The sequence below is a fragment of the Osmerus eperlanus genome, chromosome 6 (assembly GCF_963692335.1).
Source record: "Osmerus eperlanus chromosome 6, fOsmEpe2.1, whole genome shotgun sequence".
Classification (NCBI taxonomy): domain Eukaryota; kingdom Metazoa; phylum Chordata; class Actinopteri; order Osmeriformes; family Osmeridae; genus Osmerus; species Osmerus eperlanus.
In genome coordinates, this window is record NC_085023.1 from 2,479,843 (window position 1) to 2,494,681 (window position 14,839).

At 48.3% G+C, this 14,839-nt stretch overlaps 1 protein-coding gene across 2 annotated transcripts in view; it reads right to left on the reverse strand.

Moving 5' to 3' along the window:
* The window catches only part of zmp:0000000760 (collagen alpha-1(IX) chain), a 33,282-nt gene that overhangs the window by 8,611 nt on the left and 9,832 nt on the right, over positions 1–14,839 (reverse strand). For both annotated transcript variants that reach the window (XM_062462994.1, XM_062462993.1), the window contains exons 9-24: positions 14,725–14,778; positions 14,391–14,444; positions 14,181–14,234; positions 13,941–13,994; positions 13,765–13,818; positions 13,090–13,143; positions 11,607–11,651; positions 9,833–9,886; positions 9,703–9,756; positions 8,434–8,487; positions 6,965–7,036; positions 6,845–6,880; positions 4,586–4,630; positions 4,456–4,488; positions 4,179–4,325; positions 2,188–2,364 (exon numbers count right to left, since the gene is read on the reverse strand). In XM_062462994.1, the coding sequence (XP_062318978.1) occupies positions 2,188–2,364; positions 4,179–4,325; positions 4,456–4,488; positions 4,586–4,630; positions 6,845–6,880; positions 6,965–7,036; positions 8,434–8,487; positions 9,703–9,756; positions 9,833–9,886; positions 11,607–11,651; positions 13,090–13,143; positions 13,765–13,818; positions 13,941–13,994; positions 14,181–14,234; positions 14,391–14,444; positions 14,725–14,778 (1,041 nt within the window). The remainder of the gene's footprint in view (positions 1–2,187; positions 2,365–4,178; positions 4,326–4,455; positions 4,489–4,585; positions 4,631–6,844; positions 6,881–6,964; positions 7,037–8,433; positions 8,488–9,702; positions 9,757–9,832; positions 9,887–11,606; positions 11,652–13,089; positions 13,144–13,764; positions 13,819–13,940; positions 13,995–14,180; positions 14,235–14,390; positions 14,445–14,724; positions 14,779–14,839) is intronic.

A 14,839-nucleotide genomic window follows, 5' to 3' on the forward strand; every position in this document is an offset into this window, starting at 1 on the left:
TGGTCAGCAGGCAGTGTTTCCATACATGATGATCTGTTATCAAACATAACCTGCTCCGGAAGAGGTTAGGTGTGCCGCATAAGTTACCATGGCGATCTACCCTGGTAAAAAGTGAACCACTGTCGTGACACTGAAAACCCAGGGTTAAACCTGAAGTTACCTCGCTAACCTCAAATCCTGCTCTGAGGAACAGGCCCCTGGTTCTCCAACAACAACCATCAATACCTGAATCACCCTTCTGTAGAATGGGTCTAAAACATTCATTGTACATACAGTATATAATGAATATACTGTTCTTTTTTTAAGTAAGTAAAAATGCTTTAATAAAAATGTCACTGAAATTAAACTAAAACACTTTCATGCTGCTGCACAAATACAGAAGGAACATAAATAAAAATAAGACAATATAAAATGGGGAAGATATTGGGTGCCTTAGAGTCTAAGGCACCCAATATGTAACGAAACACTGCCTTAGACTGAACAGTACTGTATACCTGTAAATATACAGTATATACCAGTGTAGTAATGCTTCCAGTCGATTAGTCAAGTCTCCCTACTACACAGTCCACTCCCACCCTCCTCCTACGCTCAGCATTGATGCAGCCCATGTTTACCCTGCAGGCAGGCTGCGCAGGAGTGGAACCTTCCTGTTTATACAATAACACATCATAATTGATTTAATCTGTTTCTCGTACTGCTCCCCAAGAGCTGCCAAAGGCTCGCACTGCTACATTAAACCCTGCTGGTCGCACTGCTACATTAAACCCTGCTGGTCGCACTGCTACATTAAACCCTGCTGGTCGCACTGCTACATTAAACCCTGCTGGTCGCACTGCTACATTAAACCCTGCTGGTCGCACTGCTACATTAAACCCTGCTTGTCGCACTGCTACATTAAACCCTGCTGGTCGCACTGCTACATTAAACCCTGCTGGTCGCACTGCTACATTAAACCCTGCTGGTCGCACTGCTACATTAAACCCTGCTGGTCGCACTGCTACATTAAACCCTGCTGGTCGCACTGCTACATTAAACCCTGCTTGTCGCACTGCTACATTAAACCCTGCTGGTCGCACTGCTACATTAAACCCTGCTGGTCGCCACTACAGGGGTCTCTGACAGCCACGGCCTCATCCAGCCCAGTATTTTTAAAACATTTTGCGGCTTCGTGAACTTTTATCGGTCCGAGGGTTTCGGAGGAGAGGCGGTGAGGGGATGGGGAACCGGGCTGGTCGTACTGGGAGCGGGCTGGCCGTACTGGGAGCGGGCTGGCCGTACTGGGAGCGGGCTGGCCGTACTGGGAGCGGGCTGGCCGTACTGGGAGCGGGCTGGCCGTACTGGGAGCGGGCTGGTCGTACTGGGAGCGGGCTGGCCGTACTGGGAGCGGGCTGGCCGTACTGGGAGCGGGCTGGCCGTACTGGGAGCGGGCTGGCCGTACTGGGAGCGGGGTTGTGGATGAGGAAAAGCCTTTCCACTCCACAGCCCTGCACTGACCCTCTCCAAGAAGAGCTCAACACTGAGCAAGTGCTTCTCGTCTGGGCCGTCTTATTAGTCTTCACAGGGACGTGGAAAGTCTGAATGTTTTCATTCCAACCTGTACTGCCAAATACTTCAGCGCTCTCCTCTCTTGGTCTGTCTCTCCTCTCTCTTTCTCTCTTACATTTAATCTTCCTCTCTCTTTCTTCCTCTCTCTTTCTTCCTCTCTCTTTCTTCCTCTCTCTTTCTTCCCCTCTCTCTCTCTCTCTCTCTCTCTCTCTCTTTCTCACTTACTTCAGAGTCTTGCAGCATGTGAGTGTTTCACTTGGAGAGAGAAACAGACCCAGAACTAATGTATGCTGCTGTTTCTCCAGCAGTGTATCTGAGTTAAAGACGTGGAGCCATAACAGGGCTCGCGCTGGAGTCAGCCTTGTCCCTCCGGGGTTCTGAGTTCCAGTCATGATGAATATCTTTCACAAACTCATGCAGGGAATATTCTATTCTAGGTCTCCAGGGGTGCAAAACTTGTAAATGTTCATACTGTACCCACATCTCTATTATTATTATAATTATTATTATTATTATCTAAAACAAATACCAATATTGATTTAAAAAGTGAACAAAAGTCAATATATTTAAATACTACAGAATACGTCATATCGATACAATAAATAAACAGGAAACAGGAAACGAAAACAAGTGACTCCTTACCTGGGGTCCTGGAGGCCCCTTCTGTCCTGGGGGTCCGGGGGCCCCCATGGGCACGTCCCCGTACAGGGGGCACACGGCAGCACACGTCCTCTTCACAGAGTTGGCGAAGGTGGACATCTGCTCCAGCACCACGCGCTTACACACCTCGATGACGTGCTGGGCGGGCAGGGTGGGACCCTGTGGGACACATCCAGGCTCACTCACCGGCCGCTTGATTTAGACTACCCTGAGCTGAAACCCTGAGCTGACACCAGCGGAACAGACGTCCCCCTGTGGCGCTGCCTCTGAGGTGCTGTTAATCTAGTACGTTCTACGTTTTGATCTATGCCTTTTGACCGAGGGACTGGAATGAATCAGGGCCACATTTATCCCAAGAGGTGCCCCAGCGCTGGAGGGGAGGTTCGGGCTGTGACAGGGTGACTGTAGACACGGTGGGGCCCTAGCCCACAGATTCCAGTCACCAGGCAGGTATGGCGTTTTCCAAAGACAAACCAAATAATAATAGCTCTGACTCATTTCCTTACCATTTTTGGTAAATAAGACAGTGAACTTGGTGGGGAACGTGAAAGCCAAGGTGGTTGACACATGCAGGCCTCACACGGCACTTGATATGTCAGCAGGCACAGCCGGAGGCGGGCGGGGCTTGTGGGGGCCGGGCCTCACCCATGGCAGCCTCTCAGAGCAGGGAGGCACGGCTGGACGTGAACGAGCAATGAGCAGAGACCAGACACAGCCAGCTATATTTCGTTCGGCTCATTACGAGATTTACAGCCTAACAAACTGAAACTCTCGCTGTGAGTCAGAAAAACACTAAGCCTAATGAGAAAGCTGTTAAAAGTCCTTCCTGACAACACCAGTGTTCCCGCATGTTGGGAGGGCCAGTGGCTTCTGACGACCAGACCGAGCTTGGAGGAGGAACACTTCTGGATCCTCCCACTTGCCATCAGAGGCGAGACCAAAGACAAGAACCCTTCTCTGGGTTTGAACCAGGATGGGTCCACTTGTTTCGGCTCCATCAGCGGGCCTACCCATGGCCATGTTTAACCCTAACCCCTACTTCACGCTTCTCCCCAGGCTGACTAATGTGTCGGCGTGTGTATAAGAGAGAGCAGCCAGACTGTCCTAGAATACAGTCGTTGTTAGCATACGCGTTTATCCAAAACGACGCACAGGGGGGATTTGAACCTGCGACCTCCAGGTCTGCAGGTACTTACCCTCCTACTGAGCTGTACCCGCCCCAGGGGCTGGGCCTCGTCATCCAGGCCATGTGAGGCTTAGCTGTGTTTTACAACCTGACTCCACATCTGACTGGAGTTGATGCAGGCTCCCACATGCCGTTTCCCACCTCTGACCCAGACAGTCAATAAATAGCTTGATTTCAAACATTTGTGTGGCTCTCTTCCAAAACTAAGTTGGGGGAGATTTTAACGGTATCTTTTTATGTTGTGCATAGAGTCCAGGACGCTTGGTCACAGCAAAGGAAAGCGCTAATGGGGACCCAGGGACTGTCTGGCTTGTCAGGACCGGATTAGACTGGACTGGACTGGAGTGAACTTAATTTGACCGGACGTGGCTGAGGTTGACTTGGTTTGGCTGAACTGGACTAGACATGACATGACATGAATGAATCAGATTAAAATAAACTTGAATTGGCTAGACTGGACTGGACTAGACTAAACCTAACTGGACTGAGCTGGACGGGGCTGGGCTGGATGGAGCTGGGCTGGATGGATGGAGCTGGGCTGGGCTGGATGGAGCTGGGCTGGATGGATGGAGCTGGGCTGGATGGATGGAGCTGGGCTGGGTTACACTGGGCTGAGCTGGGTTACACTGGGCTGGGCTGAGCTGGGTTACACTGGGCTGGGCTGGGTTACACTGGGCTGGGCTGAGCTGGGTTACACTGGGCTGGGCTGGGTTACACTGGGCTGGGCTGAGCTGGGTTACACTGGGCTGGGCTGGGTTACACTGGGCTGGACTGGGTGTAGACCTACCGGGGGTCCTGGAGGTCCCTGGAAGCCGGCCAGGCCTCCGTCTCCCCGGACACCCTTCACTCCCACTGGGCCTTTACGACCAGCCTCTCCTGCGGGTCCTCGCTTCCCACGGCCTCCCTGGGGACCTCGCTCCCCCAGTCCTCCCACCTGGAGAACACGCACACACACGCACCAATACACACGCAGACACGCACACACACACCCACAACATCAGTCTTAAAATAAACCTGGACTTGAGCTTTGTTACAGAACATGCAGGGCAGAACATCTATCTCACCACTCCTTTGGGACCCTTCTTTCCTTGTTCTCCCTGTGAAGAGAAAGAAGGCACCAGAGTGAGCACACACCGACACCAGACACACTTTTGACACGCAATCCTGGAGAAAAACGGCTTTGGAGAACAGTACCGTGGCTCCTTTGGCACCTTGGAATCCCTGGATGCCTGTGTCTCCCTGAAAGATACAATTGCAGATGAAGCAAACAAAGTATTCAGTGAGAGGATTCAACTTCAAAGTGTCTACTCAAGTCTTTCCAACTGTAAGGAGTCTAACAAGCCTAACAAGTCTAATCTCCCTGGTGGAAACTTTCAGATTGAGACATGCCGTGTTTACGTCTCCAGAGTGGAAAACAGGAGGACAGGCTTGGTTCCTTTACTTTGCCACTGAATCTCTTCTATCATACTTCAGGACAGCTCACTATCAGTCAGCACTCTTTGAAAGCCTACTATGCATGCCGTGGCGCATGGCTCGCTCAGGGGCAGGACGTTGGATGTAGTCAGGGAGTCCCGAGAGACCACAGACTGCTGTGATGTATGGTGATGTTACAGGCAGGTACCTCCAGACCTCCATCTTGAAGATAACTTGTGTGTAAGTCATCCAGAGAGAGACCAGAGAGAGACTAGAGAAACCAGAGAGACCAGAGAGAGACCAGACAGAGACCAGAGAGACCAGAGAGAGACTAGAGAGAAAGAGATCAGAGAGAATCCAGAGAGACCAGAGAGACCAGAGAGAGGCCAGAGAGAGACCAGAGAAACCAGAGAGAGAGGCCAGAGAGAGACCAGAGAGAGGCCAGAGAGAGACCAGAGAGGCCAGAGAGAGACCAGAGAGAGGCCAGACAGAGACCAGACAAACCAGAGAGAGGCCAGAGAGAGACCAGAGAGAATCCAGAGAGAATCCAGAGAGACCAGAAAGAGAACAGAGAGAGACCAAAGAGACCAGAGAGAGGCCAGAGAGAGACCAGAAAAACCAGAGAGAGGCCAGAGAGAGACCAGAGAGAGGCCAGAAAGAGACCGGAGAGACCAGAGAAACCAGAGAGAGACTAGAGAGAGGGACCAGGGAGAGACCAGAGAAACCAGAGAGAGACCAGAGAGAGACCAGAGTGACCAGAGAGAGGCCAGAGGGAGACCAGAGAGATCAGAGAGAGGCCAGAGAGAGACCAGAGAAAGACCAGAGAAACCATAGAGAGGCCAGAAAGAGACTAGAGAGACCAGAGAGAGACCAGAGAGAGACCAGAGAGAGACCAGATAAACCAGAAAGAGACTAGAGAGAGAGAGACCAGGGAAAGACCAGAGCAAGGCTAGAAAACAGCGACCAGAAATAGCTCAGTGAGAGAACAGAGAGAGGTTGATGGATTTCCTCACACACACTTCATCAGCTCGCACTACTGGTGGCCAAAGAAGGTAGCCAACAGTGTGTGTGTGTGTGTGTGTGTGTGTGTGTGTGTGTGTGTGTGTGTGTGTGTGTGTGTGTGTGTGTGTGTGTGTGTGTGTGTGTGTGTGTGTGTAGAGGTGGTGGGGAATAGTGGAGGGCAAAGCTTGGGGGTGTTCAGGAACACAGTTAATCCCACCCAGCCAGTCAGACCAAATGACAGTCAGCAGCAAATCAAAGCCGCCAGAGGAGTCATCCAGCTGTCTGTTTCACCACTGCATGGGGGCTGCTGTGAATCAGGTGACAGATGACTCTGATTCAGATGACTCTGGGGTAGAGGTTCATGCTGATGTTCCCAGTTTATTAGCTATTTGTGATAAGTACAAGTACAGGTACATTGGAATTCTTTCATCCTCAGTGGTCTATCTAAACCCATAATAAATCATTTAAATCTCTAATAAACAGTATAAGTTCCAACCTTATGTTCCAACCTTATGTTCCAACCTTATGCTGCTATAGTTATGAAGGTGGAGGTGGATGATCCAGAATCAAGTACAGATGATATTACTAGATATTATGAATAGTATCTAGATATCTAGAAATAGAGATGACTCTGGGGAAGATGGAGTCAGATGATTCATATCCTTGGACTCTGTGGTAGAGGTGATTCATAACGGGCCTGTGCTCACACATGACCCCACAGACAGACCGGAACCTGAGCATCAGGTCAGCTCCAGTATCTTGCCTGTGGGGATTACCAGGAGAGTCACAAACGTGAATCTACGGCTTCCTTTCACCTTCCCATGACGCCATGAGCTGAAAAGACTGTGAAATATGGGATTGTGGGAAATGTGGTTTTGTGGCTGGTTGTATCCTGTCCTGTAATTCCCTGCTCCTGGTTTGTCCGACCCTACGGTATTCTACTATATCGTGTACCGTCTCGCGCTCTGCTATCCTCCCCCGCCCGCCCGCCCTGCCCTGCTGGTCCTAGCCGTCAGCATGTGGAGTGAAGCCACTTACCTTCAGTCCTGGTCTGCCTGGAACGCCCACATGCCCCTGGGGGAGAAATGGCATGTGTCAGTGGTTCAGAGAGAATAAAGATTTCAAAGAGTTTAGGGAAGATCCTTCCGGATCACTTACTACTGGTCCTGGGGGTCCTATTAACCCGGGTCTTCCTGGTTTGGCGGCTGAGCCCTTGAATCCCCTAAGGCCCTGGATGAAGAAACAAGAAATGAGACATCAGTCTATCAGGAGTCTGTCTGCTGTCTGCTACACACACACACTCACACAAACACACACACACAGCAGAAACGAGACTTCAGTCTATCAGGAGTCTATGTGCTCTCTGCTACACGCACACACACGCACACTCAAACACGCACACACACACACTCACACACACAGCAGAAACGAGACTTCAGTCTATCAGGAGTCTATGTGCTCTCTGCTACACGCACACACACGCACACTCAAACACGCACACACACACACTCACACACACAGCAGAAACGAGACTTCAGTCTATCAGGAGTCTATGTGCTCTCTGCTACACGCACACACTCAAACACGCACACACACACACTCACACACACAGCAGAAACGAGACTTCAGGGTGGGGAAGAACACTACATTTGATTAATACACACACACTCCTATAAACACACTCCTATAAACACACTCCTATAAACACACTCCTATAAACACACTCCTATAAACACACTCCTATAAACACACTCCTATAAACACACTCCTATAAACACACTCCTATAAACACACTTCTATAAACACACACACACTACAACTAATACACACACACTCCTATAAACACACTTCTATAAACACACACACACTACAACTAATACACACACACTCCTATAAACACACTTCTATAAACACACTTCTATAAACACACACACACTACAACTAATACACACACACTCCTATAAACACACTTCTATAAACACACTTCTATAAACACACACACACACTACAACTAATACACACACACTCCTATAAACACACTTCTATAAACACACTTCTATAAACACACACACTCTTCAACTAATACACAGTCCTACCAACACACACGTCTCTGAATGTATGGAGTCTCAGAAAGGAGAAGGAGGGGGAGGTGGAGAAGGGGGTGCAAATGAAGGAGGAGGAGAAGAAGGAGGAGGAAGTTTAATGAAATAAGGGTACTGGGAGGTAGAGTCAAGGATTGATTGAGAAAGAGAGAGAAAGAGATAGAGAGAGAGAGAGAGAGAGAGATAGAAAGAGAGAGAGAGAGAGAGAGAGAGAGAGAGAGAGAGAGAGAGAGAGAGAGAGAGAGAGAGAGAGAGAAAGAAAGAAAGAAAAAGAAAGGAAGAGAGAGAGAGAGAGAGAGAAGGAGCGAGAGAGAGAGAGAGAGAGAGAGAGAGAGAAAGAAGGCGAGAGAGAGAGAGAGAGGGGCAGAGAGAGAGACTGGAAAAGAGAGAGAAAGAAGGAGAGAGAGAGGGGCAGAGAGAGAGACTGGAAAAGAGAGAGGAAGGGAGACAGAGAAAGTGAGTGAAATGGAGTCCAATCCTTAATATGAAAGTGGGATGGTGGAGTGAGAGAGGTGGTGTGCTTACTTGTCTTCCTGGTGGGCCCATCTCTCCTGGAGACCCCTGGGCTCCTCTCTCCCCCTAGCAGACACACAGGTTCAGGTGGTGAATCAGACACACAGGTTCAGGTGGTGAATCAGACACAGGTTCAGGGGGTGAATCAGACACACAGGTTCAGGTGGTGAATCAGACACACAGGTTCAGGGGGTGAATCAGACACACAGGTTCAGGTGGTGAATCAGACACACAGGTTCAGGGGGTGAATCAGACACACAGGTTCAGGGGGTGAATCAGACACACAGGTTCAGGTGGTGAATCAGACACACAGGTTCAGGTGGTGAATCAGACACACAGGTTCAGGGGGTGAATCAGACACACAGGTTCAGGGGGTGAATCAGACACACAGGTTCAGGTGGTGAATCAGACACACAGGTTCAGGTGGTGAATCAGACACAGGTTCAGGGGGTGAATCAGACACAGGTTCAGGGGGTGAATCAGACACACAGGTTCAGGTGGTGAATCAGACACACAGGTTCAGGGGGTGAATCAGACACACAGGTTCAGGTGGTGAATCAGACACACAGGTTCAGGGGGTGAATCAGACACACAGGTTCAGGTGGTGAATCAGACACACAGGTTCAGGTGGTGAATCAGACACACAGGTTCAGGGGGTGAATCAGACACACAGGTTCAGGTGGTGAATCAGACACACAGGTTCAGGGGGTGAATCAGACACACAGGTTCAGGTGGTGAATCAGACACACAGGTTCAGGGGGTGAATCAGACACACAGGTTCAGGTGGTGAATCAGACACACAGGTTCAGGTGGTGAATCAGACACACAGGTTCAGGGGGTGAATCAGACACACAGGTTCAGGTGGTGAATCAGACACACAGGTTCAGGGGGTGAATCAGACACACAGGTTCAGGTGGTGAATCAGACACACAGGTTCAGGTGGTGAATCAGACACACAGGTTCAGGTGGTGAATCAGACACACAGGTTCAGGTGGTGAATGAGACACACAGGTTCAGGTGGTGAATCAGACACACAGGTTCAGGTGGTGAATCAGACACACAGGTTCAGGGGGTGAATCAGACACACAGGTTCAGGTGGTGAATCAGACACACAGGTTCAGGTGGTGAATCAGACACACAGGTTCAGGTGGTGAATCAGACACACAGGTTCAGGTGGTGAATCAGACACACAGGTTCAGGTGGTGAATCAGACACACAGGTTCAGGTGGTAAATCAGACACGTAGAACAGGAGTGTGTTATCTCAGAGAGGATCATGTTACCTTGACTCCTAACTGTCCTCCTCGGCCATCTGGTCCCTGTGGCCCCTGATAAGCCTGCATGGAGGAGAAGCAGTGATCACACACACGTATGTCACAGACAAACATACATAACAATGTTGTGTGTGTTTACCTCTATCCCTGGGTCTCCATCTCTGCCTGGCAGTCCTGGGTCCCCTATGATGCCCTGTGGACAGAGAGACAACATCATCACACAGGAAGACATCATCACACACAGGAAGACATCATCACACACAGGATGACATCATCACACACAGCAAAACATCATCACACACAGGATGACATCATCACACACAGGAAGACATCATCACACACAGGAAGACATCACACAGGAAGACATCATCACACACAGGATGACATCATCACACACAGGAAGACATCATCACACACAGGAAGACATCATCACACACAGGAAGACATCATCACACACAGGATGACATCATCACACACAGCAAGACATCATCACACACAGGATGACATCATCACACACAGGAAGACATCATCACACACAGGAAGACATCATCACACAGGAAGACATCATCACACACAGGAAGACATCATCACACACAGGAAGACATCATCACACACAGGATGACATCATCACACAGGAAGACATCATCACACACAGGATGACATCATCACACAGGAAGACATCATCACACACAGGAAGACATCATCACACACAGGAAGACATCATCACACACAGGATGACATCATCACACACAGCAAGACATCATCACACACAGGATGACATCATCACACACAGGAAGACATCATCACACACAGGAAGACATCATCACACAGGAAGACATCATCACACACAGGAAGACATCATCACACACAGGAAGACATCATCACACACAGGATGACATCATCACACAGGAAGACATCATCACACACAGGATGACATCATCACACAGGAAGACATCATCACACACAGGAAGACATCATCACACACAGGAAGACATCATCACACACAGGAAGACATCATCACACACAGGAAGACATCATCACACACAGGATGACATCATCACACACATGAAGACATCATCACACACAGAAAGACATCATCACACACAGGAAGACATCATCACACACAGGATGACATCATCACACAGGAAGACATCATCACACACAGGAAGACATCATCACACACAGGAAGACATCATCACACACAGGAAGACATCATCACACACAGGATGCCATCATCACACAGGATGACACCATCACACACAGGATGCCATCATCACACAGGATGACATCATCAGATACAGGAAGACATCATCACACAGGATGACATCATCACACAGGATGACACCATCACACACAGGATGCCATCATCACACAGGATGACATCATCACACACAGGAAGATATCATCTCACACAGGATGACATCATCACACACAGGAAGACATCATCACACAGGATGGCATCATCACACACAGGATGACATCATCACACACAGGAAGACATCATCACACAGGATGACATCATCACACATGAAGACATCATCACACACAGGAAGACATCATCACACACAGGATGACATCATCACACAAGAAGACATCACACACAGGAAGACATCATCACACACAGGAAGACATAATAACACAGGAAGACATCATCACACAGGATGACATCATCACACAGGAAGACATCATAACACACAGGAAGACATCATCACACACAGGAAGACATCATAACACAGGAAGACATCATCACACAGGATGACATCATCACACAGGAAGACATCATAACACACAGGAAGACATCATCACACACAGGATGACATCATCACACAGGAACACAGCACCTGCACATCTTACAACAGGTTATCACTAAAACAGAGAACACAGGAAGTGATGGTTCAGAACAGATGATTCACCTTCGGTCCTAGAGTGCCAAATCTTCCCGTCTTCCCTTGGATACCCTTGATGAGACAAATAAGAACACACTTTTAATACGAAGCATAAATGATGTGTATGTAATGCATTCTAATGTCCAGTAGTGTGTGTGTAACATATTCTAATGTCCAGTAGTGTGTGCGTGTAACACATTTTAATGTCCAGTAGTGTGTGTGTGTAACGTATTCTGATGTCCAGTAGTGTGTGTAACGTATTCTAATGTTCAGTAGTGTGTGCGTGTGTAACGCATTCTAATGTCCAGTAGTGTGTGTGTGTAACGTATTCTAATGTCCAGTAGTGTGTGTGTAACGTATTCTAATGTCCAGTAGTGTGTGTGTGTGTAACGTATCATAATGTCCAGTAGTGTGTGTGTAACGTATTCTAATGTCCAGTAGTGTGTGTGTAACGTATTCTAATGGCCAGTAGTGTGTGTGTAACGCATTCTAATGTCCAGTAGTGTGTGTGTGTGTAACGTGTTCTAATGTCCAGTAGTGTGTGTGTAACGTATTCTAATGTCCAGTAGTGTGTGTGTGTAACGCATTCTAATGTCCAGTAGTGTGTGTGTGTGTGTGTAACGTATTCTAATGTCCAGTAGTGTGTGTGTGTAACGTATCCTAATGTACAGTAGTGTGTGTGTGTGTAACGTATTCTAATGTCCAGTAGTGTGTGTGTAACGCATTCTAATGTCCAGTAGTGTGTGTGTGTGTAACGTGTTCTAATGTCCAGTAGTGTGTGTGTAACACATTCTAATGTCCAGTAGTGTGTGTGTGTGTGTGTAACGTATTCTAATGTCCAGTAGTGTGTGTGTGTAACGCATTCTAATGTCCAGTAGTGTGTGTGTAACGCATTCTAATGTCCAGTAGTGTGTGTGTGTGTGTAACGTATTCTAATGTCCAGTAGTGTGTGTGTGTGTGTGTAACGTATTCTAATGTCCAGTAGTGTGTGTGTGTAACGTATTCTAATGTCCAGTAGTGTGTGTGTAACGCGTTCTAATGTCCAGTAGTGTGTGTGTGTGTAACGTGTTCTAATGTCCAGTAGTGTGTGTGTAACATATTCTAATGTCCAGTAGTGTGTGTGTGTGTGTAACGTATTCTAATGTCCAGTAGTGTGTGTGTGTAACGCATTCTAATGTCCAGTAGTGTGTGTGTGTGTAACGTATTCTAATGTCCAGTAGTGTGTGTGTGTGTAACGTATCCTAATGTCCAGTAGTGTGTGTGTGTGTGTGTAACGTATCCTAATGTACAGTAGTGTGTGTGTGTGTAACGTATCCTAATGTCCAGTAGTGTGTGTAACGTATCCTAATGTCCAGTAGTGTGTGTGTGTGTGTGTGTAACGTATTCTAATGTACAGTAATGTGTGTGTGTGTAACATATTCTAATGTCCAGTAGTGTGTGTGTGTAACGTATCCTAATGTACAGTAGTGTGTGTGTGTTCAGATACAAGAGACTTACGAGGCGTACTTACAGGTTTCCCTTTCTCTCCAGCTGCTCCTCTATCTCCAGGATCACCAACAATACCCTGGTGAAACGCACACACGCACACACACACACACACACACACACACGCACACACGCACACACGCACACACACACACATTTATCAGTGAGTCACATCTCTGCAGTTACTGGCAACCATAAACTAAAATGGGGAATAAAACCGAACCGAAATATTTTGTTTCCATAGATCAGCCGGGTCCAATAAATAAAAACACTTTTGTGTCGTTGTGGTTAATATTCTGGGATGGCAACCTAACACTCACTACTTGATGACAACCCTTGACACCAGACAGTTGCCCCCCCCTCCCCCCCACTCTCTTGCTGGAGTTGCAGTAATCCCCCCGACCCCCGCCCCCTCAGGCTTGCAAAGCCCCAGCGCAGGTACACACAGCTGTGTGTGGGGAGAGAAAACACGTTCCAGAACATAGCTGAACACCTCCGGGTCCTCTCTCCAGCACTCTCCATGATTCATCTGCAGTGTGAGTCAGAGACTGGGCTTCTGGGTGGGGGTGGGGGGCAGATATGCTGGATTTAGAAGTGTTTTAAGGGTGTTGCATGTCTTTAGAACAACAAAGGGGGATTGGGGAGGGCATTTTGTTGTACCTGTGTTGCCCCCCTCCCACCCAGGCCTTGTCGTTCATACCTGCTTCCCTTGTGGCCCCAGGGGGCCCTCAGAACCTGGTCTCCCGTCCGCCCCCTGGAAAACAAGAGCATGCGCATGGTCAAGATAGTGTGAGTCACATGTTCAGGGTGGAGGAGAAGAGCGGAGGGGGGAGAGGAGAGGAGAGGCAAGTGGAGAGAGGAGAGGAGACTAGTTACCTTCACTCCCTGGTATCCAGGGATCCCTTCATATCCTGGTTCACCTCGCGCCCCCTTCAGGAAGACTCAGAGTTAGCTACATGCTGCAAATTAACTTCTGATTGTTAAGGAGTCCGATTCTTTCTGCCATACCTACTGTTTGACTCCAGATTTATTCATTCACATAATCAATCCAGTCAACAATCAATATTGATGTGATCAAGCAGAAACCGATCATTGTCGCGGTCCAGGACTACCTACCACTTCTCCTTGCTCGCCGGTCAAACCCAAATCTCCAGGTGACCCCCGAACTCCCTGTAATCATCACCAAGACAACCATATGAGATTGTGTCAGTCTGCTCTACAGCATTGGAACACAACACACCATAGTGGACAGAGCAGAGCTGGGATGAAACCAGGGGGCATGAGAGACATAAAAGCAGAGGTTCAGACTCGATCCGAGATGTTTACCTTGAAGCCGCCCGCTCCCTGTAATCCCTCCAGACCTTTAGGACCCCTGTCGCCCTGAAACACAGCAGCTCGTTAACACCGCAGCTTGTTAACACGTCAGATCGTTAACACAGCAGCGCGTTAACATCTGCAGGGAGAATATGATCTGATTCTAATGTGTGTTTGATGAATTATAATCAGATTCCCATGAATGTTCCGTAGGTTATGATCTGATTTTGATGAGTGTTTGGTGGATTATAATCTGATTTTAATGGGTGTTTGGTGGATTATAATCTGATTTTAATGGGTGTTTGGTGGATTATAATCTGATTTTAATGGGTGTTTGGTGGATTACCACTCGGCCTCGCAGTCCTCTCATTCCTTTATCTCCTCTGATCCCCACCTCACCCTGGAGAAGAGGGGGGAAGATGTGGTTAATGACATTCTGATCTTCAAAGCTAACATGCAGA